The 26,841-nt window shown below is 39.7% G+C and overlaps 1 protein-coding gene and 3 pseudogenes across 1 annotated transcript in view; 1 reads left to right on the top strand and 3 right to left on the bottom strand.

Annotated features, from left to right (window-relative positions):
- Positions 1-26,841, top strand: part of dmd (dystrophin) — a 244,093-nt gene that overhangs the window by 22,057 nt on the left and 195,195 nt on the right. Inside the window, exons 3-4 of the mRNA XM_088329820.1 lie at positions 19,821-19,882; positions 26,730-26,822. Coding sequence (XP_088185946.1) covers positions 19,821-19,882; positions 26,730-26,822 — 155 coding nt within the window. The remainder of the gene's footprint in view (positions 1-19,820; positions 19,883-26,729; positions 26,823-26,841) is intronic.
- On the bottom strand, positions 14,918-15,148 carry LOC148369456 (U2 spliceosomal RNA; annotated as a pseudogene).
- LOC148369455 (U2 spliceosomal RNA) lies at positions 15,476-15,752 on the bottom strand (annotated as a pseudogene).
- LOC148369454 (U2 spliceosomal RNA) lies at positions 15,929-16,076 on the bottom strand (annotated as a pseudogene).

Below are 26,841 nucleotides of genomic sequence, written 5' to 3'. Positions count from 1 at the left end.
GTTTTAGGGGCCACATGCATAATCTTGAAAATAAATATTGACATCTGTTACTTGGTGTTTTATTTCAGCATTGTCTCCTGTAAGGTTGAAAATGTTAAAATGTTGGAAGGAATGGGACAACCATTAGTAACTCCTTTGTATTTTGCATTTGCTTTTTCCCCCTTTATTTCTTTCTAGTTCTTAAATTCATTAAGAACAGTGATAGGGTGAAAGGGCACCTGGGACGTGTTACAGATAGGTGGCTGCATTAATGCGCTGCGAGAATAGCAGGATGGAGTCTGTCTTTTTTGTTGATCGCCACCCCTTGACAGACCCACAATCCTTTCTTATCCTGCAAGCCAATTAGGGCAGAGAAACGTAAAAATCAGGAAGCAAATTGCCATTTTACCCAAAGGAAAGGTCAGTGTTCGCTTGCTTAAATCAGGTGCCAATGCCCTTGCACTCTTCTGGTCACCATTCTTTTTAGAATGTTATGCTTGGAATGTAAAACTTAAAATCTTAAGCAGTATATGACCAATCTTTCAAATGTTTCAAATCAAAATTGTAATGTAATTAATGGAAAAATATAATAAGAAAAAATTAAATTGTGGAGGTAGGTAGTAGTTTTTTTAAAATCTTACGTATTTTAATCTTTTAATCTTCATAGCCTTTTCATAATCAATAACCTGCTTATAATCTGTACATACCTGTTCCATACTATCTATAGCTATACATTATTAGCACTGCTTATCTTCAGTAGGGTCTCGGGGGTGCTGGAGCCTATCTCAGTAATTTTCGGGCAGTGGGCAGGGACACCCCGAACAGGTTGCCAGCCAGTCGCAGGGCACACAGAGACGGAACACTCACTCGCTCATTTCACACTTAGGACAATTTAGACCGGTCAATTAACCTGACATACATGTTTTTTGAACGTCCACGTAAGCACAGGGAGAACATGTATACTCTGCACAGGAATGCTGGTTGCTGGATTTGCATACTATTTATATAATATTTATATTTATTGCACGACCATGTCCTTTTTACACAGCCATATACAGTATGTATATATCGTTTACGCTTGCACTCTTATACGTACACATTTAATTTTATATGCTGCTCTGCACTTCTGTTTGGATGCTAACTGCAATTGTTTGCCTTGTATTTGTGACTTGTGCAAAAACAATAAAGTTTAATCTAATCTACTCATGCCTCCCCTTTTAACAGGTCCATGTTTACTGTAGATAGATCTAAATGGATTAGTTAAAAGCATTGTTAAGCATGCCACCTTTAAATACTCATGGTTCCTGCAGGTGCGTGGTTTTAAGGATTGAAAAGTGCCTAAATTTTGTGTGGAGTTATTGTAAATGCTTGAAATTGTTGCCTTGTTTCACCACAAGTCTGCTTAAATAAGACGCCAACACTACTCTCTGGTAGCTTAACTTTGCCATCCCATTTTTCCCTCGTGATTAACGGCAGCTGGCATTTGTTTGTATGACATTGTCCTATGAAGCGTCATCTCCCCCTACAAGTCTTGCCTACGAGGAGAGGCACATACTATACCTAAACTTGGGAATATGACATTTGTATTACTGAAAAGATTACATATCATTTATGGAATTTATGGGCCATGCAAAAAAAAACTTTGTTGTGTTTCCCATCGGTAAATTGCAACGGGGAGAACTTTCTGCAATGTGGGCTACTGTACATATTAGTCTCATTTCACCCAACCCCTATATGGAGAGATTTGTCTCAAAATTATTCCTGCAAATACAGTAATCCCTCGGTTATCGCGGTTAATGGGGACCAAAACCACCCGCGAAAAGTGAAAATCCGCGAAGTAGCGACGCCCCTTCAAAAATGCTTAAAAAAAAAAATCTATATATATATCTATATATACAGGACTGTCTCAGAAAATTAGAATATTGTGATAAAGTTCTTTATTTTCTGTAATGCAATTAAAAAAACAAAAATGTCATACATTCTGGATTCATTACACATCAACTGAACTATTTCAAGCCTTTTATTATTTGAATATTGCTGATTTTGGCTTACAGCTGAAAAAAACTCAAAAATCCTATCTCAAAATATTAGAATACTTCCTCAGACCAAGTAAAAAAATAATTTTATAACAGCAAAACTAAATCAAACATTTGAAAATGTCCATTGATGCACTCAGTACTTGGTTGGGAATCCTTTTGCACGGATTACTGCATCAATCCGGCGTGGCATGGAGGCAATCAGCCTGTGGCATTGCTGAGGTGTTATTGATGCCCAGGATGCTTCGATAGCGGCCTTCAGCTCATTTGCATTTGTAGGTCTGGTGTCTTTCACCTTCTTCTTAACTATACCCCACAAAATCTCGATGGGGTTCAGGTCAGGGGAATTAGCAGGCTAATCAAGGACAGTGATGCCATGGTCAGTGCACCAGTTACTGGTGGTTTTGGCACTGTGGGCAGGTGCCAGATCATGCTGGAAAATGAAATCCTCATCTCCATAGAGCTTTTCAGCAGATGGAAGCATGTAGTGCTCTAAAATCTCTTGGTACACAGTTGCATTTACTCTGGACTTGATGAAACACAGTGGACCAACACCAGCAGCTGACATGGCTCCCCAAACCATTGCTGACTGTGGGAACGTCACACTGGATTTCAAGCAACTTGGATTTTGCTCCTCTCCAGCCTTTCTCCAGACTCTGGCGCCTTGACTTCCAAATGAAATGCAAAACTTGCTTTCGTCTGAAAAGAGGACTTTGGACCACTCTGCAACTGTCCAGTGCTTCTTCTCCATAGCCCAAGTCAGACGCTTCTTCCGTTGTCTTGAGTTCAGAAGTGGCTTGACCATGGGAATACGGCTATTGTAGCCCATTTCCCGGACACGTCTGTGAACTGAGCTTTTGATACCTGGACTCCAGCTTCAGCCCACTGTCTTTGAAGCTCCCCCAAATTCTGGAAGCGGCTCTTCTTCACAATTTTGTTAAGGCTGCGGTCATCTCTCTTGGTTGTGCAGCGTTTCCGGCCACATTTTTCCCCTTCCAACAGACTTTTTGTGGATATGCTTTGAAACTGCACTCTGTGAACAGCCTGCTCTTTGAGAAATTTCTTTTTGTGTCTTACCCTCCTGATGGAGGGTATCAATGATTTTCCTCTGGACAGCAGTCAGATCAGCAGTCTTCCCCATACTTGTGATTTAGTTTACTGAACCAAGCTGAGTGTTTTTAAGGCTCAGGAAACCCTCGCAAGGTGTTTCGAGTTAATTAGATGATTCAGGTGATTAGTTGAATAGCCTACTTGTATACTTTTTCATGATATTCTAATATTTCGAGATAGGATTTTTGAGTTTTCTTAAACTGTAAGCCAAATTCAGCAATATTCAAATAATAAAAGGCTTGGAATAGTTCAGTTGATGTGTAATGAATCCAGAATGTATGACATTTTTGTTTTTTTAATTGCATTACAGAAAATAAAGACATTTATCACAATATTCTAATTTTCTGAGACAGTCCTGTATATATATATATTTTTTCAATTATTTTATTTCATTATTATTATTTTTTAGACCTGCGAAGCTCTGAACCCGCGAACGTGGAACTGCGAAGTAGCGAGGTCCCACTGTATACTCACGATTTACTCAAACTTTCAAAATCATACATCTTGAAAAATACACACACAAGATTCAAAGTAGCAAAGGCAAAATCAGGCTTGGGATGTAACAGATTACATGTTACTTAACTATAATACAAAACATGTAAATGCGTTCTGCTAGTTACAGAAAATGTCAAGTATATTTGGTTAAAATAACGATGACTTTGCAGGATTGTAGTTTCAAGCATTTTTCCGTTATTTGATAAGGGTAGAATTAATCGTTATTTTATCAATCTTGGAACGGTCTTTCTGTTCCATGAATAGCGAGGAAATGGGCAAAACTCCGGCTGGATGATAAACCGGTTTATGTAGATAGCAGAGAAATTGTGATCCGAGAATTGGATCTGATTTGAAGCGCTTGAACATCCATTACAGCTGCAGCAAGACAAACCTTTTAGCTGGTCAACGCTGTCTGGGTATAAATCAAACTGACATTGGTGCAAATATTGTATGAATAGAAAGCGTAATGCATTCCTTCTAGTGCTGTATTAAAGTCATGGGTAATACTTCCTTCCTGATTTTCTTTTTTTTTTTTAATTAAATTTCAATTCATGATTATACAAAAACCTGGAAAGCCACTGTAAAACCTGGCTTATTTCTTTGTATTCATTCTCAATCTATTTAAATCACCTATTACAATGTCAAAGCCAATGGGCCACATCCGGTCCCTGGAAGGCTTTCTTTGAATTGTTCCACTGATACAGATGACATGTGGAATGGCAGTATTTTTTTTCTCATCACACTACTTTGAAAATGCCAGAAACTAATGTTAAAGAATGGAGAAAACAGAATTTTTGTCTTTAAAGATATACATTTCCTCCTGAAAGATATAAATGCACAGTCCAATTCATCATCAGATACACCAAAGAGTTGTTACCCTTGTCGTGCTTTTTTGCGTTAATATCTTTCAAAGAGACTTCCTGTTTTCTCTTTTCTTTAACATTCGTTTTTGGCATCGTGAGTAAACATAGTGTGATAATGACATTGAGTCTAATGAATTTTCCTATGTCATCTGTACCACGAGTTTTCTAGTAGTTAGGTTTTGACGCTTTCACCGCTGCGACCTGGTTGTAAATTCTGTTAGGGCTGTCACAAATATGACGTAATCGTCTAATCACGAATATTTTTTTACATCCGCAATTACCGTTTTATTTTCCCTCCGAACCCTTTTAGAACCACCCTTGACTGATATGTCAAGAAAATCACGTCAACCCTCAGTGACGCACATGTGGGAGTAATTAACCCCGTCTCTTTGTGTGTAGTAACCATAGAAGGTAAAATTTTAGTTTCAAAACCACGCACCACAGCACGGCGGCGCAGTGGTTAGCGCTTGTGCGGCACAGTTCATGTCATGGGAACCTGTCGTGGGTTCAAATCCAGCTCCAGACTTTCTGTGCGGAGTTTGTATGTTCTCCCCGTGCTTGCGTGGGTTTCCTCCGGGCACTCCGGTTTCCTCCCACATTCCAAAGACATGCATTTCAGGTAAATTGGCCGGTCCAAATTGTCCCTAGGTGTGAATGAGCGAATGAGTTGTCTGTCCCTGTGTGCCCTGCGATTGGCTGGCAACCAGTTCAGGGTGTCCCCTGCCCACTGCCCGATGATTGCTGGGATGGGCTCCAGCCCCCCCGCGACCCTACTGAGGATAAGCGGTACGGCTAATGAGATGAGATGAGACCACGCACCACTTCAGTATTTTGGACACATTTTACGTTTGCACCGAGCGACAGCAGTAAGCCCCAAAATACCGGAGAAGTGGTCTGCAGACTTTATATCAAGAAGGTGCTAGCAAAAGGAGCTACCACAACTAATTTTAAGCACCCCGATACAATTCACCGGGCTAGTTGGCTAATGAAGAATGGCAAACAATTCAGGGGTTGCAGCTTGTCCATTGGATATATGTGAAGTTTAGACACCAGTTACGACGTACAAACAAGACTGAGTAAAATGGCGCACGCTAACACGGTACATTGCTACTAAAATGCTGATGTCATGTTTACAGAGTTTAAGCTGTGCAATTGTATTGTTTCGGTAGTGCAATGGTTAGCACATTTGCCTGTCGCAACATATGTTGGCCTGGAGAGGGATGGGCGCCACCAGACCCAAAGCACACCACAGGAAATGGACCTAGGACCTTAGAGGTTAAGTGATCCAAACAAACGAGAAAAACTGTATTTTTACTTAGTTACAGAACTTCTTTTTCTGTGTACCAGTCTTTGTTGTCAAAGCCTAATAATTTGAAGCAAAGAAAGGATACATTTGTCTGCTGCTTTTAGCTGCATTCACTATAAATGTGTTGAAATCGTTAAACTTGCAGCGAAGCAAAGGAAGGTTTATCTGCTCATCTGCTGTATTCTCTTTAAGAATGGGTGTTGAAATTAGTTTTTTCCTCATGTGCACCTCATTTTGGCACTTTGTTCAAAAACTTCTTTACTGAAAATTTGAGTCCCATTACCTCACCTATGCATTGTTCCTCAAAAGGTTTTAACCAAACAGGCTAAAATCATGCACTGTTACATTTGGTTTATAAAAGGAACATAATGTTAAGTTAGTAACAATTTCTTGATTCATTCTTGACTTAATTTATTCACCATTACATTGCTCTTCTTAATTAACTCTTAATTGGCCAAGTATACAGGTCACCTGGAATTATTTTCTTATTTTGTCCATGGAAGAGTAAGAAATCATGTTGTGAGTGATTACTTTTGGCCGTTCTTATTTTTAGTATCTGGCAATATCTACCATACTTATGTGTTAAGAAAATGTAATAACAGTTTCAAAGGAAAAACAAAAATAACTTTTTTGGGGGGATTACAATGAAGTAGAGACTGTAACTGAACATGAACACATCATAAGATAACATAAACTGGAAATATGAAGTGTTATAAATATGTGTGTGTATATCCATATATTTCACTGGATCTATGGCACTGAACTGACCCAAAATCCCCTTCAGAACAGGGGAGGATCAGTGTCCATCCTAAAATGTAGGCATGTATTAGTCTTGAAGGAAGGTAACTATTGGAAAGGTACCTACATTGAAAAAAACAATAATGCACAAAAATATCAGGATAAAAACTAAAAATATAGAATAAAATAATAACAAATGCATTACACACCAATTTATTGTTCCAATCATTCAAATGTTTTTTTTTACCAGTTTCAGATAACAATAAATGATTTACAAGAATAATTACAATACTCTGGTTGAGAATGATCTGCTCCAGACAAACGTGTGCCTTCATCCAGCCCTCCACTACCACTGTACTGGTAGGTCATGCATCCAAGGGTTAAGTACTTACAAAAATAGCAAAACTAGCGCAGAAAAGCCACCTTTCTTTTCAAATCGAAAATCTTATCGACATTGCAACACCGGTCTGAAACATCGCAATTAGTTTTTTTCTCAAAAGTGTTCAGCCCTAATTTACACAAACAAAACAGGCAAAAGTCGGCAGCATTCAGCATGAGGCAAGGAATAAGCTAAGTGAAGAAAAGGGGATCAAGAATAGATGGCCAGGATACTGCTCTAAACTCTACAACCTCCCGACACAGGGAGACCCCGAGGTCCTTAAAAACTATGGCCCAGAAGAAAGTGACGATTTTCCTATCCTCAGGGAAGAAGTAAAGGCAGCAATTAACTCACTGAAGAACGTAAACTCTCCAGGAATCAACAACATCCCATCAGAACGCTTACAAAATGGTGGTGAGCAAACTATAGACATCTTGACAAAGATTTGCAAAAAAATCTGGCAGACAAGATAATGGCCATCTGCATGTGGACAAAATTACTAGTAATGGTGCTACCAAAGAGAGGAAACCTTCAACTATCCTCCAACTACATAACCACCAGTCTCATCAGCCATGCAGGTAAAAATATGCTAAAGGTCCTTCTAACAGACTGAAACCACAAGCTAAAAACATCCTAGCAGAAGAACAGGGAGGGAAGGAGCACCACCAACCCGGTTTGTAATCTGTTTCAACAACACCAGAGAAATCTCTATCACGTGTTTGTTAATTTCAAGAAGGCTTTTGACAGAGTATGGCACGAAGCTTTATGGACCACATACAGAAGTACAACATGGCTAGAAACTAGTTCAGACCATTGAACAACTTTGTCCTAATGCCAACAGTGTGGTACTAAACAATGGTACCATTGGAGCGTGGTTTCAAACAACAGTTGGTGTGAGACAAGGCTGCATTTTCTCTCCAGTTTTATTCAACATCCTCCCTATAGGATTCTGTCCGAAGTGCTGGAGCAACATGAAGGTACAGTCAGTATTGGGTAACACAACATCACCAACCTCCGTTTTGCTCATTATATTGTCAGATTGGCAGGAGACTAACAGGAACTCAGTGATCCGGTCAATTGCCTGGACAAAGCATCCAGCCAGTATGGGATGGAAATCAGCAGAGAAAAAAGCAAAAGTAATGACCAACAATCCCCAAGGTATCACCACAAACATCACCATCAACAACATAGAGCTAGAATCTGTCACCAAATAAAATATCTTGGAACTGTCATATCAGAAAAGGGGTCAGAAATCATGGCCAGGATAGGTAAAATCACAGCCGCACTTGCCAGACCTGAACCCATTTAGGGTGAAAAGAACGTAGCAGTGAAATCAAAGATCAGACTCATGCAAGCATAATAAACTCGCAATTTATTTCGTAAATATCATCGCTTTTTTATTATATTTTTTAATGTTTACTATTTGAATGTGTTATAAGGGAAAATGAAGATTTGTTTTATAGCTATGTAGGGTTCACTTAAATGCTTTTGAGAGGACAGGAACGAACTAATTGGTTTTTAATTATTTCATATCGGAGAAAATGTTCTTGTTACACGTGCAATTTGAACTACAAACATGATGCTGGAACGAATTAGGCTCGTATAAAGAGGTACCACTGTTCCTTCCACTCTCAAAGCTGGATGTTTGTTAAACGTGTAGTGTGAGTGTGATGGTTACCTTCATCTTCCTCTACGCTTGCAATACATTGACTCTTACAGCAAAACTAGAAAATATCCAGGCCATGGAAATGTGATGCTACAGGAAACTTCTAGGCATCAGCTATTTAGCCCATGTCACAAAAAAACCCTGCGCAACACCATCAGAGGGCACATTGGACCCTAGGAAGAACTGTTTTCAACTATGCACAGGCGGAAACTTCAGTGGTCACAAGATCATCTGGGCTAGGCACAGTCCAAGGGGGCAGTAGAAAGACCGAAAAAGAACTGGGATGTTAATGTTAAGGAATAGACTCGTGCCAACATTGCCATGACCCAAAAAAAAAACATGAACCATCAACAGTGGAGAAAGCCCCGACGAACCATCCAGTTAAGGGATGGAGTTCTTAGAGACTGGCATAAGGTATAACAACAGTTCAATGACTTATTTTCTTAAAAGAATAGCGAATTGAAACAGCAGTGCCCCAAGATGTAATGCAATAATTCTAAATAAACTGAAAGATATATATTTTCACATTTTTGCGGGCTCCTTTAGGGTCCTGAAACATTCTTCGAGCCAGTTTGTCTTCGTTTTAAGGTTAGTGCCTACCACAGGGCCACAGGTCAATACAGTTATTGTTGTAGTACCGTAACCGTGAAGACAATTTTACAATACTAAATAACTCAAAGCACTTTCTCTTAATTAACAAAAACATGTTTCCAGTTCGGCAGACAATTCTCTAGTTTTCCTTTTGATGTAGTAAGTCCAATATATAACAAACACATACCAGTTTTCTCTTTGAAAATATTTTTATGAAAGTGGTTTTATGACTGTAGAGGTGTGCTCAGCTGCTTTGGCTTAATCCCTGTAGGAGTGTAATGGTTAATCTGGAACAGGTGGAAGTTGAGAAAGCGGCTTAAATAGCTCTGTGTGGTTTTGCATGTATCATGGCAGCCATGTGTTTTGTTGCATGTACCTATGTGTTACTTCTGATCTAATTAATACGTACATCCTTTCAGAGCCTATAAATGTAATCAAACATGCTAATTTTTCACACATTAACCAACTGGTGTAAAACAAAACAAAATAAAAACAGGCAAATATATTGTTTTGCCAATGAAATGACTACCTATTTAAAATATTGTTTGAGTGGGGCGTCAACTTCATTTAGCTCGGGGCCCACATGTTAGGTAAAAAACATTATTAGTTTGCCTAGGAGAAGGCTTTTTGGATGCTCAAAATTAAATTATGATTCAGGGATATAAGATTTGATTATAAAACGATTATTGAGGAGGGTTTTGCCTCTATTTTTATTTTCTTCACAAATATTTAATTTCTTGTCGTGTTGACAACTGTGAATTTGTAAAAAAAAAAAAAAGTAAAACAAGAATTGAATTCTTTTCTGCTACTGCTTACCTAACTCGAGGAAACTCATGCACACTGGAAAGTGACAAAAATATCACACAAATAATAATTTAAACGATTGATTAAATGTTTTGCTTTTTATGTTTTTGTGAAAATGTTTACCTGAATATGGAACCGTCACTTTCAAAGCTATTGTAGAAAGGACCTAAAGTTTTGGATTTTTTTAATTTTGTGTTTTTCGTATTGCCTTTAATCCCTTAACGTTCCCGTAAAATTGGCCTAAAATCCCAATCCAAGACGTACCCATAATAAAAACAAATGCCTTTCTTGAACCGTGCAGAATATCGACCGTTTTAGTCCCTTTTGAAAGGTAACACACTTAAGTTTTGTCCCAAATTGAAATAATCACTGCAAGTGCTACCCATATTTAGTAATCTGAGATGGAACACGCAGAAATAGAAGGTTTTTTAATCTCGCTTGAATTCCTTTTTGCAATTAAACGCCTGCAGATGACTGTAAAATGGGGCATTTTAGCTGGAATAGAGATGAAAAAATTGCTTCAAGGCTTACCTGGTACTTTATACAATTTGATAAAAATCTGAAAAACTAAACATTGTATTTAGACATTTTTTTAAGGATAGGTTTAGGCGTTTCCAAAAGTGGCCATTCTGAGATGACCAATTTTCAACAATACAATCTTTGCAAATGTGTTTTTACTCTGGCCACTTTTTGAAACATTGTGTAAACATGGTGAGTAAAAATGACTCACTAGTGGCCTTACGCACGTTTATTTTGGGGTCCATTTTCATTTGCTGACCAACGTGTCAATTATCATTTGAATCGGTTACTACTAGCTGTAACTAATGAAAGCGATCTCGGTTTTAGCAATACAGGCCCTTATAGACAATGGACCGTGAAAAAACGCCTTCTTTTGGTCGACAGTGCTGGTCACGCTCAAAAGAACATGTGAATTCTACACTAAAACAGGGCATTTTGAAATGTGTATGACTGCAAGGATTACTTTTCAATTATAAACGATTATTATGAGCCATGCAAAAAATATGGCGTGACATCGATGACCACTCTATGGTAGCTTCACTTTGCCATTGCATTGGTTTGTATGGCACTGTTCTATGAAGTGTCATTGCCCCCAACTGTCATGATTACTAATGCGAGGCACCTGAGTCTGCTCCTTTGGCGCCAGCGGCTTCGGACGCTGATTGGCTGCTGATCTCTTTTCAAACAACCGTCTTCCTGTCAACGATTGTCAGTTCATCTGCGAACCTCAGCCCCGCGCGAGGCAAGCCCTTTCGACCCTGACTATCCTGTCCAGATTCCTGTTTGACTCCCGGCTCCGACCCCTTTTCTGAACTCGATTTTGTTTCTGCTCCTTCGTCCCGGCCATCGACCTGTTCTTCCCCCGCTCTCGACATTGCCTTCGCTTACCACGGAAGTGCCACTTCCGCGTTCCGAGCGATCTGCTACCCGTGACCAACGATCACTGGATTGTGGGCGCAAGCTTTTTCCTCTTTCTAAATAAAACTGAGAAAAATGGACGCAAGTGGGTCCTGTCTCCGTTTCTAGTTTCTGACACCAACAAGTGCATGTTACCCAAAATAAATCTGTAGCAGTGCAGGAATTACAGATCAATTATGGACATTTTGGGGCGGCAGTAGCCCAGGAGGTAGACCGCTCGTCTTGGGATCAAGGGATCACAGTTCGAATCCCGGCTTGTCCGTGTTACATGTCGAAGTGTCCTTGGGTAAGACACTGAACCCCTAATACGCCCAATAAGCAGGTTGGCGTCTTACATGGCTGCAATACAAGGCCGCTATTGGGAAATGTGAAGCACACTGTAAAGCGCTTTGGGAATTCTTTGACTTGAAAAGCGCTATATAAATGCAGATCATTTCATTTCATTTCATTTATTATAGGGCAAGCGAAAAATTAAGTTACTGTTTACCAGTGGTACATTTTAATAGGAAGAACTTCCTGCAACTGAAAATGTAGGCTAAATAATACTCGAGTTTACCCAAACTTATGCAAGGAGAGATTTGTCTCAAAAACAAATGTATTTATAATTTTCTCAAGATCTGAAAATCATGTCTTGATAACTCCACACACAATATTAAAAATAATATTTGTAAATAGCATATATAGTTGTGGCTTTGCAAACTACATAATTCACACCAGATTTCTTATTTTAATGGTACTGGAATCATTGGGAAATTGGGCATTAAAAAGTTGTACAAAACCTTTTTTTAATCTTTTTAAATTATTTTTTATAAGCTTTTCTGCAACCTAAAATGTAAGCTACATATCACTGCCATTTTATCCGAAACCAATATAGGGAGAGATTGGTCTCAATATTTCCACAAATATATTCATTGTTTACTCAAAATTTGAAAAACATGTCTTTATAAATACACATGTAAGATTAAAAATTGGCATATGCAAAATGAGAATATATTCGTGGATTTGAAAAATACATAATTCACACCATATTTTTACTTTTAATGGTACTGGAGACAATGAAAAATTGGCTTAGGAAGTTCTTATCAGGTGTTTGAATTTGTCCATGAAAAAGGTGTTCGAACTCTTAAATGAGCCATTTGAAACAAAATGGCTTTTAAACAGTCCCCCCCTTTTCTTTTTTTAATCTGTTTGAATTTTAATCATACAGAATGACACGTACTGCTGCAGCTTACTGTAGCTGCTTATAAAATGTTAAGTCAAAATTATATTGTGACAATAAAGTCCCTAAAATCACATAAAGAATGAGATGTCTTTAAAACTAGCCCGTCCTGTCAATCACATGAATTTATTTGAAAACAGTGGCAGATGAATAAAACACGTACTTGAAGAATAAAGTGTCACTTTTGAGACATAAAGGTAGCGGTATGGGGAGGGTAAGGTTGTTTAGACCAATCAAGTCCAATAGAGAATGAAAAAAAAAGAATAAAAAAATAAACGAGATGTTTACGAATTGCTTCTAGAGTTAAAAGTAGTATACATTATTATGTGAAGGCATATGTCCTTTTTTATTTCCCTTATTTTCTACAATATAATCAAATTCAGAATATTTATAGTCATTGTCAATGCTTGTCCTCAGTAGGGTCGCGGCGGTGCTGTAGCCCATCCCAGCTATCTTCGGGCAGTAGGCAGGGGACACCCTGATCTGGTTGCCAGCCAACCACAAGGCACACACTAACAGACAATTTGGACTCGCCAATTAACCTTAAATGCATGTTTATGGAATGTGGGAGGAAACCGGAGTGCCCGGAAGAAAACCCATTCAGGCACGGGGAGAACACGCAAACTCCGCACAAGAAAGCTGGTAGTTGGTTCTTAACCCATGACCTCAGAACTGTGCTGCAGACGCGCTAACCACTCAGCTGCCATGCCACCATTTCGAGCATTCATGTAATGAATAAAAGAATATACAAAAGTCCTTCAAAAAGTATTCTTCATAAAAATATATTTCTCTTTTTGATCAAGTTTGATAAATGACCATTTATCCTGGGATGCAAATTTAACATACTGTTAAAAGAAAAGAGTGAATTTAAGGTTAAGTGTTGCTGCACTGATATCAAATGTATGTTTTGCCCCTTGTTTCCGCTTCGCCTTTTCGTCTGTCTTCTCTTCCATCACTTCTACCTCTCTGTAACAATCCCATCTGATTGGATTTTGGTCTCATGATTTCATCCGTGGCTTACGGCCGTGACCGTTGCCAAGCAACAGATGCCCAATCCGTGACAAACGCGACAGTTGCAGTGGTGCCACGCGGACTAAAGAGGCATATCGCTTGTTTGCCCTCATGGGACTTCAGCTTCCCCTTTGCTTAACTCTATTAGGGTGCTGACAGGCCGCGTGGGAATGAGTGACTGTAGTCTCCAATCGTTGATTGATTAAATCTGCATCTCCTATATATATCTATTATTTGGGGAAATTCATCATTTGAATGTAATTCAGATCTTCTATCATGATTTATTAATTTGTGAGCAATGTCTCAAGGAAAACAAAATACCGCATTTTCCAGACTAAGACACACCCACAAACCCCAAATTAGCCAGACACTATACATAAGAGTAAAGTTTTGGGGGTGATGGACCCATGTGAGGGATCAGTACTGAGGCAGGGATTCCCATTAATAGGGATTGCATTTATAACAAAATGAGGTACAAAGTGACAAATATTGGTTCACAAAACAAATGTCCAAACAAAACCAAAACTTGACTTGTCATCAGAAACAAAGACCGAAACTGGAAATGGAAAATGAAAGTCGCAACATAAGAAGGAAACCAGAAACAAACAAACCTGACCCGAGGACGTGTGAAGTTTAAAAGGTCCTTATAAAGGACACAGGTGTGTGGTGTTTAGACACACCTGTGCCAACTTTAAACCCTAGTTGAGGCCATCCGGTGGTAGGAGACATATCAAACCCTAAGAGTATGCCTTATTATCTGGTGCCCTTTATTTACAGAAAAGTTTGTAAACGCATACAGAGCAATTATATTTTAGCAATTATTTATCTGTCAATATTTATCACTGACCACAATTGCATATCAATGGTGGCAATGAGGACTAAACCCCGATAGTGGTGGTAGGAGTGCCAATGTCTAACCTCGTTGCAAATAGGAAAATACGCGACTGTTAAAAAGTTTATAAAGTTTCTTAACAATATCTGTTCTTTAATGAAAGCAAAGTTTGAAGGATGTCTTATTTTATCCCCCCCAAAATATGGTTATTTCCAACCTGCGTAGTGTCTGGGCTATAGATTTATTTTTGCATCTCATTTGAATAATGACGAGTAGAGTGAGTTTTTGTCACTGGGGTTTTGGGGTTTTTAAGGGTTATTGTTCTATCTTCGTTATTCATTATCCATTATCGGTCAGTTCATAATACGTTACAGAGCCCAGGAGCCGGGACATTTGCTCTCAGCCAAAAGACCAAGTTAAGGTCCTAGCTCTAAAGCCTTGCTGCAATCATTGCGAATGCACCGTTCCCGGAGGTACTGCAATACCGGGCCGATGCGTGGAGTGGACAGAGCAAGCTCTTATTCCATCTCCGGATTGCAAAAATCAAAGTATGGGGGTTTTTAAGGGTTATTGATCTATCTTCGTTATTCATTATCCATTATCCGTTATCGGTCAGTTCATAATACGCTACAAAGCCTAGGAGCCGGGACACTTACTCTCAGCCAAAAGGCCAAGCTAAGGTCCTAGCCCTAAAGCCTTGCTGCGGTCATTGCGAATGCACCGTTCCCGGAGGTATGGGGGGGGGGGGGGGGGGGGTTTGGGGTTTTTAAGGGTTATTGATCTATCTTCGTTATTCATTATCCATTATCCGTTATCGGTCGGTGTAATTTTGTAACTGTAATCCTGTGCAGTCCTTTGAGACATTTTTGTGATTAAGGGCTATATAAATAAATTTGACTTGACTTGACTTGTCAGTTCATAATACGCTACAAAGCCTAGGAGCCGGGACACTTACTCTCAGCCAAAAGGCCAAGCTAATGTCCTAGCCCTAAAGCCTTGCTGCGATCATTGCGAAAGCACCGTTTCCGGAGGTACTGCAATACCGGGCCGATGCGTGGAGTGGACAGAGCAAGCTCATATTCCATCTCAGAAATGCAAAAATCAAAGATAGTGACTTCATAGAAACACATTTCACAAGTCAAAAACTATAGAAATGGGGTTTTTGGGGTTTTTAAGGGTTATTGTTCTGTCTTCGTTATTCATTATCCGTTATCGGTCAGTTCATAATACGCTACAAAGCCTAGGAGCCGGGACACTTACTCTTAGCCAAAAGGCCAAGCTAAGGTCCTAGCCCTAATGGGGTTTGGGGTTTTTAAGGGTTATTTATCTATCTTCGTTATTCATTATTCATTATCCGTTATCGGTCAGTTCATAATACGCTATAAAGCCTAGGAGCCGGGACACTTACTCTCAGCCAAAAGGCCAAGCTAAGGTCCTAGCCCTAAAGCCTTGTTGCGATCATTGCGAATGCGCCGTTCCCGGAGGTACTGCAATACCGGGCCGATGCATGGAGTGGACAGAGCAAGCTCTTATTCCATCTCCGGAATGCAAAAATCAAAGGTAAAAGGCGAAGCTAAGGAACTAGCATCAAAGCCAAAAGGCCAAGCTAAGGACCTGGCATCAAATTAGGCAGTAGACAATCTTAGAACCACAGACAGCATGCCTAACTTAAGTACACAGTCCAAAAACATAAGCCGGCCCTAATGATCCGGCATCAGAGGGTCTATATACATTTAGTGATAGTATCATTGAAGTAAGAAAAGGCAAAGACTCTTATTTCATGATTACACTATTCTTAGTCACGGTACAGTTAAAAACATTGGAGAATAGATTAAACAAAAAGTTTTTTTTTCACTTTTAAGCATGGTAAGTGACAAAACTTGGACACGTTCAGCCATGTATTTTTTTTTATATTGTTCAGGACCAAATTACTTCCCACAATGCCTTTGTCTACATTCAGGTCAGAATCTCCTATACTTTGTAAAGACTTTGCAAGACGGCAATACAATACTGTATTTTAGTGGTCCCCAACTTTTGTGTACCACAGACCAGTTTAATGTATAACAATATTCTCGCAGCCGGCCCAATAGTAACATAAAGAACGTGGTATTGACTAAAAATAATGTGATGACATAAAACTGAATGCCTTTTCATGTGTTGTCTGTACCCCTAATAGTCTAGTGCAGTGGTTCTCAACTGGTCCTACGTGAGGACCCACCACACTACCCTAATTACAAGCTTCTACCAGAATTACACTCACAAAAACGACTTTTTAAATTTATTGATTGAAAAGCTGACATCATTGTTGGCCATGTTGCTGCTACGGTACAAAAAACAGTCTTTTTCCCCCCTTTTTACTTCCTTCTTCCTAGCTTTTTTCATTTCTCCATGTTTCCTTTTCCATTTCTCTTTACTTTGTTTTTTCCCTCTATATCCTTTCTTTTTTTCTTTTTCTGTTTTCTTTTTTCAAGTCAAGTCAAGTCATGTTTATTTGTATAGCCGTTAATTACAAAGATTCTCAAAGGGCTGCACAGATAAAAGACTATTGCAAACTACATACTATTATGACACCATCCCCTCATCTAAAACCTACATGAGGGCTATTAATACACATATTATCAAAATAAAATATAGGTTATTCATATGCTATAGAGTAGAAGTGTTTTTTAAGCTTAGAATTAAACATTTCCACTGAGGTTGCAGATCGAATCTCAGGGGAAGAGCATTCCACAGCACCGGGGCCCGTATGGAGAATGCTCTCAAACCTGCAGATCTCTTATTGGCTCTTGGAATCACTAGTAGACCAGGCTCCGGACTGGAACATAGGGGGAAATTAAATCTGAAACATATGAGGGACATATATGAGCAAGTCCATGCATGATTTTATATAATACCAACAGAACCTTAAAATCACATCTTAAGCTAACAGGGAGCCGATGTAGGTTAGCTAAAATCGGGGTAATGTGATATTACTTTCTTGTCTTAGTTAAAAGCCTCACTGCAGCATTTTGTACCAGCTGAAAGCTCTTGATTTTGGACTTCGGGGGACCGGAGAGTAGTGCATTACAGTAATCGTGACGGGAAGTAACAAGCGCGTGAATTATAATCTCTGCATCTGACTGAGACAACATAGGACGAATTTTAGCAATGTTGCAAAGATGGAAGAAAGCTGTTCTAGTAATATTCCTCACGTGTGTTTGAAGGGACAGATCGGGGTCAAATATGACACCTAAATTTTTGTTTGAGGTGATATTTAATTTTTCAATGTTCAGAGCAGTTTTTGAGAACTTTTTTCCTCCTCGTTCCTCTTTTCCCTTTTTTTTGTGTTTACTCTTCTTTTCTTTTTTCTCCCTCATTTTTGTGTGTGATTTTTGGTCACTTGTTTGGTCCGTGGTTTGTATTCTTCCTTGAATTTAAACACTTGTTTTTGGTAGCACTAAGCAATACAGTGATACCTAGTGGTTAAATACTGTCATACACACATACCCACATCCATCCAGCCATCCAATTTTTGTAGCACTTATCCTCACTACCGTCACAGGGGTGATGGAGCCCATCCCAGCTGACTTTGGGCAGTGGGCAGGGGAGACCCTGAACCGGTTGACAGCCAGGCGCAGGGCACACAGAGACAGACAACCCACTCGCTCATTAACACCTAGGGACAATTTGGACTGGACAATTAACCTGACATGCATGTTTTTGGAATGTGGGAGGAAAACAGAGTGCCCAGAAAAAACCCCAGTCAGAGAACATGCAAACTTCGCACAGGGGAGTCCGGTTGCTGGAATTTACCCCTTGACCTTCACACAGTGTGGCTGCACACTTACTTTTTAAAGAAAATCCAAAGCTCTTCACTTCAGTAGCTTAAGCTAAACGTTATAAAATCCATATCACATATATTATACGCTGTCTATGCCTTTGGCCATGCTCAACATATGTAAACAAACATTACTGGCCTTTGTCTGTAGTGACAAATGGCGAGTGTCATTTCATATTTGCATTAATGCAATCTACTGTTAAGGAGTGTCATTGACCCTATTATTTTCTTTTCTTAGCATTATTTTTTATTAGTGCAACCCTTACCTTTACTCTAGTTTTAATTATATGTGCCTCATACTCCAGAGCTTATTATATATGACAAAAGTATAACAAAAGACACCTTTTCGGGGTGCGCCTTATGGTGTAAGGCAAAGGCCCGATTCACTGTACGTTTGTATCGATCAGAAACCTTCAGACTCCAAACTATTTGTATTTCACATAATGCATGGACGCACGCTCATCTTCCGCAAATGCTTGCACTTGATTATCATCAACATGCTTTTATATAAGTTGTACATAAGTTTACTGCTCATTCTGCTACTATCTTATATTTAATGCAGTATGAATATATGCATGTTTCACTGGCATATTCACAAGTTCTTGATTCTTAAAGCAGCAGTTAATTACAGTCCACCACACTAAATGCTTTGCGCTTTTGCTTAAAGACTTTTTGGGGACGTCAATGACGTGAATTTTTTAAGGTCTGGCCCTCTGAGAAAATTGTCAAATATTGTTGAAAATTCACACTCGAATATATTGAGAGGTACGAACAAAACGATAAAGTAATTGTGACTTTGATGGAACACCATGGAGGGTCTCGAACATAAATCGATTCATTCGAAAGAAAGGTGCCAACAATGACATGGGACTTATTTTTTGTGATGTGTAGATAACGAATCAAATTGTTAGTGGTACCACAATCCACAGTGACATTCACAAAAAAAAAACATTGTCCAAGCCTTAAAGTCATGTTTTACAGAGAGAGGTAAGTTAGATTTTACTGTCTAAGTATGGCTAACAGCAGGGTTATTTTAATAAATGCTGTATATCTGTTTTCTGATAATACTTCAAATGTTACTCTATATTTACACAAGAGACTGTTTCCCACTCAATAATTTTTGAAACTGAGAGAGAGGGGTGTCCTGACTGACATCCTGTCTCTCACCGAAGCCAGCAGGGATGAAGCAGCACAAACAGTATTATAAATGAATGGATAAATGAAAATGGAAAGGCAAGTTCAGTTTATTCAGATCTTCTCATCGCTGCAATCTAGAAAAACATATTCATAAGATGACCACAGTTTGATGGATTCCGTGTAGATGACACTGACGGGTGCTGATCATTAGTAGGGTGATGATTGATGAGATGAGAATGCAATTAACCCTGAGCAGGATTGGAGAAGCCTGTCATACGGTGTGCGGGTGCTACTATGTGTGTGCGCATTCTACGAACTGATATTGTTGTGTGATCATTTTTAACCGGTGTTGTTAACATGCCTGCTGATTCTGTATGTTATGGTGCTTATTTTCTGTTAGATGAAAGAGAAGATGTGCAGAAGAAGACTTTCACAAAATGGGTCAACTCACAGTTTTCTAAGGTAACAAAATGTACACTTTACACATCAATACAAGTCTATTGCAATCCTATGATAAAAGTGTGACAAAACTATTATTACTAATACCACTACTATTAGTAGTAAAATCAAGTCACATTTATTTGTATAGCCCTTAATTAGAAAATGTCAAGAAGGGTTGCACAGACTAAAATACACAAAGAATAGCTATGAATAAATCCGGAGTCCCGGGGCACAAACGCACACCATTTTCAAGCCCGCACTTTTCTTCTTGGCTCTAGGTATCAATAGTAGACCAGCATTTTCATAGAGGAGGCTCCAAAAAAAAAACATACAGCAAAACTAAATCAGAAAGATAAGAAGGGGCAAGTCAATGCAAACCTTTACATGTTTGTAACCAGTGCTGTGTAAGGTACTATTAAAAAAAGTAACTAGTTATAGTCGCTCTTTTTTTAAAAAGTAACTGAGTTGGTAACTGGATTCCTTTATGGTAAAATTAACTAGTTACCAGGGAAAGTAACTATTTATGTAACTTTAAAAATAAGTTGTTGTTGGTCAAAGAATTTAAAATTTTCTGAGCAGTATTTGAGTTAGTTGAATTGAGAAGAGACAGGTAGTTGTGTCATAGAGCCTTGTAATATTTGTTGCCCCTCACACTAAACAAATGTATCTTACACTTGAAGTGCAACATATGGATTTTTCAGGGCTGATACCGATACTTAATATTAGTATCAAGAGAAGACGATAACCCATATTTGCTGAAAAAGCTTAAAAATTGGCATAAGAAATGTTCAATAATGCAAAAAGAAACAAAGGATATTATCCATCGATCCATTATCTGCATCACTCAACCTCAGTAGGGTCGCGGGGGTGCTGGAGCCCATCGCTGCTATCTTCGGGCAGTGGGCAGGGGACACCCTCAACTGGTTGCCAGCCTGTCGCAGGGCAACAAAGGATATTAAAAATACATAAATTCAAGTACAACTTGGGGGCGGCAGTAGCTTAGGAGGTAGAGCGCTCGTCTTGGGATCAAGGGTTCCCAGTTCGAATCCCGGCTCGTCCGTGTTACATGTCGAAGTGTCCTCGGGTAAGACACTGAACCCCTAATACCCCCAATAAGCAGGTTAGCGCCTTACATGGCTGCAAGGCCGCTATTGGGAAATGTGGAGCACATTGTAAAGCGCTTTGGGAAGTCTTTGACTTGAAAAGTGCTATATAAATGCAGATCATTTCATTTCATTTATGTATTTTTAATATAGAGTATAGAGGAGGAAGGGAGGGGGGAACGAGTTAGAATAACTCTGCTTCTTGTGTACTGTAATGCTAAATACTAAATCTATTCCTCCCTGGTCATCCTGGAGGGGGGATTACCACTTGTGAGGTCCTTTCTCAAGGTTTCTTTTTTCCTCACCCTGAGGTTTTGAGTTTTTCCTTGCCCGCATGTTGGTTTGAGATCAGGTGATGGTGTGATTGTAATCCTGTGGAGTCCTTTGAGACATTTTGAAATAAATGTGACTTGACTTGACTTGACTTAAAGCAAAGTTCTTGCTTTCTCCTCTTTACCAGTTTTAAATATATTTGATCGTCCGATTGAATCAATAAACAAGCCGATGCCAATACCCGTCAATTTTTCAAATATCGGTGCCGATGATTGGCCTGGCCGATAATTAGTTAACTTCTAGTAACTACATGGCAGTGGCTATTTTGATTGGTGACATGTTTAGAAAAGACAGGACATAAACAACTCGTAGTGGAGCGGAAAACTGAGCTAGGCGTGCCAAGGGGGGGGCTCGCCTGACGGCGTTGATGCTCTGCAGCCAAAGTAATGCACTGCATTTTATCGTCAGTAACAGTAATGACCCTATTATCAAAAAAATAATGCAATAATGGAGTTATCCGTAATGGCGTTATTTCTAACACTGTTTGTTACAAACCTTAGAGTCATATGGACTGGAAACCAGTTTAGGTCATCTAAGATTGTGGTAATATGATCAAAGTTGCTTGTTCTATTCAAAAGACCAGTGTGCAATACATTACAGTAGTCAAGGCAAGATGTGACACATGATTTATTATCTCAGCGTCAATTTGAGTGACCATCAGGTAAATCCTTCCTATGTTGTAAAAATGGAAAAACTTAGTCTGGTTTTTATTTTTCACATGTAACTGAAATGACAGTTTACAGTCAATTCAAGTCAAGTCATGTTTATTTGGATGGTCACTAATCACAAGGAGTCTCAAAGGGCTGCACAGATCAAAGACTATTGCAAACTACAGACACTACAACATTACATTACAACATCCCATGATCTAGAACCTACAGGAGGGCAAGGAAAAACTCAAAAATAACTCCAAGATATCTAACAAAATCACTTTAGGTGATATTATATATTATATATTAAAAAAAAGTCATTAAATATAACAAAATATCCCCTGCTGTTTGAAAACATATTGCTTAGTTTACAAACTAGTTTTCTGAATTTACAAGAAAAAGAAGTAAAAAAAGAAACAACTAATACCTAAAGAAGCAAACTGGTGTTAGTTTATATTTTTTTACTGCAGTGTGCAGCCTTTTGTGTACTAAAATGCCAGAGTGTAGGCTACCCACTTACAATCTAGAGTGAGAAAATGCCAGGTGATCATTTCACCAGGAGGGATTCAGCAGGCTGGCTTTGGGAAATTCCCCACAGAAAACCTGCTATAGATATCATAGGAATGCGTAGCAGCGTATGTTACACCCCTCTTGAGGAATTGAACAATTGGCTCAGTTTCTTTGTTGAGTCATGATGGACAAAAAAAGCCGAGATGAAAGTCACTGAGCAGAGCCAATTAACTCAGGATTCTGGCGGCTCAGGAGCAAAAATCAAGGTGTCAGAACCCGAACGGGAGGAGGACGCAGGTGCATAACGTTTTCACACAAGCTTTATTTTCCGGGAATGGGGCAGTCATGCGCGTCAACACAAACGCCAGTGATTTGGCGATCGCTGGCCGGAAGAAGTAAGTCAGAAGTCCGGCGTGGAAAAACAGGAAGCCAGAGGCCGACGAGATTAATACCGTATACACAAGCAGATACCGGACAGACGAGGGCGATAACAGACGGGACAGACAGGATCGATACCGGATAGACGGGCAGATACCGGACAGACGGGATTGATACCAGATACTGGAGAATGGAGTCAGATATTACACAGGACGAGACAGACGGGATCGATACCGGATACTGGAGACTGGTGCAAGATATCAGACAGGACGAGACAGACGGGATCGATACCAGACACAGGAGACGGGAGTCAGATATCAAACAGGACGAGATAGACGGGATCGATACCCGACACTGGAGTCAGATATCAGACTGGACAAGACAAACGGGATCGATACCAGACACTGGGGACTGGAGTCAGATATCAAACAGGACGAGATAGACAGGATTGATACCCGATACTGGAGACTGTAGTTAGATATCTGACACCACGAGGCAGACGGGATCAATACCAGATACACGAGCCGATGCCGAACAGATGGGGTCGATACCAGACAGGCAAGAACAGACAGGATCGATACCAGATACACGAGCAGATACCAGACAGACGGGATAGATACCAGATACTGGAGACTGGAGTCAGATATTACACAGGTCGAGACAGACGGGATCGATACCGGATACTGAAGACTGGTGCAAGATATCAGACAGGATGAGACGGACAGGATCGATACCGGATAACGGAGACTGTTGCAAGATATCAAACATGACGAGATAGACGGGATCGATACCTGATACTGTAGTCAGATATCAGACGGGACGAGACAGACAGGATCGATACCAGACACTGGAGACTGGAGTCAGATATCAAACAGGACGAGATAGACGGGATCGATACCCGATGCTGGAGTCAGATATCAGACAGGATGAGACAGACGGGATCGATACCAGACACTGGGGACTGGAGTCAGATATCAAACAGGACGAGATAGACAGGATTGATACCCGATACTGGAGACTGTAGTTAGATATCTGACACCACGAGGCAGATGGGATCAATACCAGATACATGAGCCGGACAGAATACACAAGCAGGATACCGGACAGAGTCAAAACACTCGTCTTGCGGGTGCAGAGGTTCATTGACAGACGGACAAGGTGTGAATGAGAGCAGTGAGTTTAAATCGGAGGGAAGACAATCAAGAAACGAGCCGCAGCTCGTGTCAAACGGGCGGGGCCAAGTGAGGGCAATGGGCAACAGTGACAAAAGGTAGACGTTAAAGTCTGCTGTGGATATTCTTTAGGTTCTACTGTTGCCATCAATTCTACAAATTAGTCTTTGGCATCGGTGGAATTTATGCACTTTCAAAATACTCGAATCAGAATTTAAATTGAAGTTCTTTAAAGAGGAAGACATTTTCAAAACATTCTTTTGAAATAGGCACTGTAACAGGACTGATCAACAGTATTGGAAAAAAAAAAATAAGACCTGAGAACAAAACACAATACATCTTTCTTTTGGGTTTATCAGCAATTTTAAATCACCTATCGTTTTGGAACTGTCACTAGAAGTCAAATGACAAAGGAGTCTCAAGTATGATTGCAAAGTTGAATAGCTTTTGTTTGAAAACGCAACTTTAGATCATTATATTGGACTTATTCCCCAACTACCCTCCCCTCCCCCCCGAAAGACTGGTCATTTCCTGTGGTGGGTCTTGGGCAAGTACAGCCTAGCGGTGCCTATCCCTCTCTAAGCCGTTATTTGGGTAGGAGTTTGGTCCCTCTCATGAAACAGTACTGGTTTCCATTGTTAACAGTAGCAGAAGGAGCCACCTGATTTGACACGGATACAGCACCTTCATAATCTGGTTGCCGTATATTCAGTGTAGCAGTTTTGTGACATTACCGGTACTCGATCCTAAGTCACTAGGGAAATACAATTTTTTTTTAAATTTTGAGTATCACATGGTAGAATACACATTCATCACTTGTGGCTTTAATCGTACTTGATCTAAAAGATTGTCCGTCATAATTTTGGTGACACTTTCTTTTAAGTTCATGCTGCAAAAAATGACAAAAATATTGATAACTAGAAATGCATTTTGCTAATTTTTCTTTTTCTTATTTTACCCGAAAAAGAAGATAAACATACAGTATAATTTATGTATTCATGTTTTTATCCATCTTGTATTTATTTATTTTATTGTCACAAGCAGCAAACGGAGACAGGACCCAATAGCGTTCGTTTCACTCAGTTTTATTGAGAAAGAGAGGAGTGCTTGCTTCCACGATCCGATGATTGTTGGTCACGGGTAGCTGATGGCAGGAACGCGGAAGTGGCACTTCCGTGTCGAGCGAGGGTAATCGTCGGCAGCGGGAAAACTGGTCAATGTCCAGGACGGAGGAGCAAGGGCAGTAACGAGTCTAGAAAAAAGGTCGGCAACAGGTATCAGGCAGGAAACAGGGCAAAACAGTTCGATGGCCGGGACGGAGGAGCAAGGCAGAAACGGGTCCAGAAACAGGTCGGCAACAGGTATCAGGCAGGAGAAAACAGGACAGGCGAATGTCGGATAGTACAGAGCTTGCCTAGCTGAAAGCATAGGTTCGCAGACGGTCTGACAGCTTCCTCTTGGAAGACGGGGGTTTAAACAGAATCAGTGTGCCAATCAGCGACCAGGGCTGCTGGCGCCAACGGGGCATTCGCAGTTTCCCCGAATCAGCAATCATGATATTTATATTTCCCATATACGCTTCATTGTATGTCTTTTAGATTCAAATTTAAAAGCAAATAATTTATTAAAACATTTAAATGGATTTTGTTATATCTCATCAAAAATAAATTAATGGTGGTAACATGTTTCTAGTGGAAATTCATTTTGCTCATTTTAACTATTATTTTTCGGAAAAGTTAATGATATACAAATTTATGTTATTTGTATTATTTATTTTCTTTTTCCTACTTGGGTTTCATTGTCTGTTTTGAAAATTCCAATGTTTCAAAATGTATTAAAACAGTTAAATTATCGGTTTAAATTTTAAAATAATTAAATAATCATTTCATTTCATAAAATAATTATAATTATCATGCGAATTTAATTCAGACATTTTTTTAAGGGCAGTGCCATTAGTTAGTATTAAATATTCTATTTTGTCATAACTTGTCGTTTTCAGAACCAGAACTGGAGGAGGACCCAGATGCATAACGTTTCTCACACAAGCTTTATTTTACGGGAATGGGGCAGTCATGCACATTAACACAAACCGATATCAAACAGGACGAGATAGATGGGAACGATTTCCGATACTGGAGATTGTAGCAAGTAATCAGACAGGACGAGACAGACGGGATCGATACCGGACAGGATACACAAGCAGGATACCGGACAGAGTCAAAACGCACGTCTTGCGGGTGCAGAGGTTTGTTGACGGACTGACAAAGGGTGAGTGAGAGCACTGAGCTTAAATAGGAGGGAAGCCAATCAGTCAACGAGCCGCAGCTGGCGCAATACGGGCGGGCCAATTGGGGGCATTGGGCAACCGTGACAGGTCTTAATATGGGTCCAACAATGATCAAATGGCTAACATGAAGTACTAAACCAGAATAAGTACTCACCCTCGATCATGATATAATTCATCATCCGATTTTCAGGGTGAGGGACGCCAAGTTGAGTTTTGTTTTTGCTTGCTAAACTACCTTAGATAGCGTCAGTGTGGTAACAACCCATGCTTGTGACAATATCTTAATACCTTTTGTAAGATTCACATGCAATAGGTTCACGGTGTGCTTCGACCTATAACTGGTTGTCTTCATTTTTTTTCAGAGTTCAGAAATTCATCAGAAACCCATAGAACTGTAACTGTTTTGTTGGTTTAAAATATTCTAACCAATTCCAGGCAAGGAGACCACCCCTGGAGGATCTCTTCTCAGACCTGTCCGATGGAAGGCGTTTGTTGGAGCTCCTGCAGGGTCTGCTTGCGAATGAGCTGGTAGAAAACCCCCCACCAT

The sequence above is a fragment of the Urocampus carinirostris genome, chromosome 3 (genome assembly GCF_059441175.1).
Source record: "Urocampus carinirostris isolate Australia breed hairy pipefish chromosome 3, RoL_Ucar_1.0, whole genome shotgun sequence".
Classification (NCBI taxonomy): domain Eukaryota; kingdom Metazoa; phylum Chordata; class Actinopteri; order Syngnathiformes; family Syngnathidae; genus Urocampus; species Urocampus carinirostris.
Note: the sequence above shows the minus strand (reverse complement) of the source record. Positions and strands in the feature narration are given on the sequence as shown.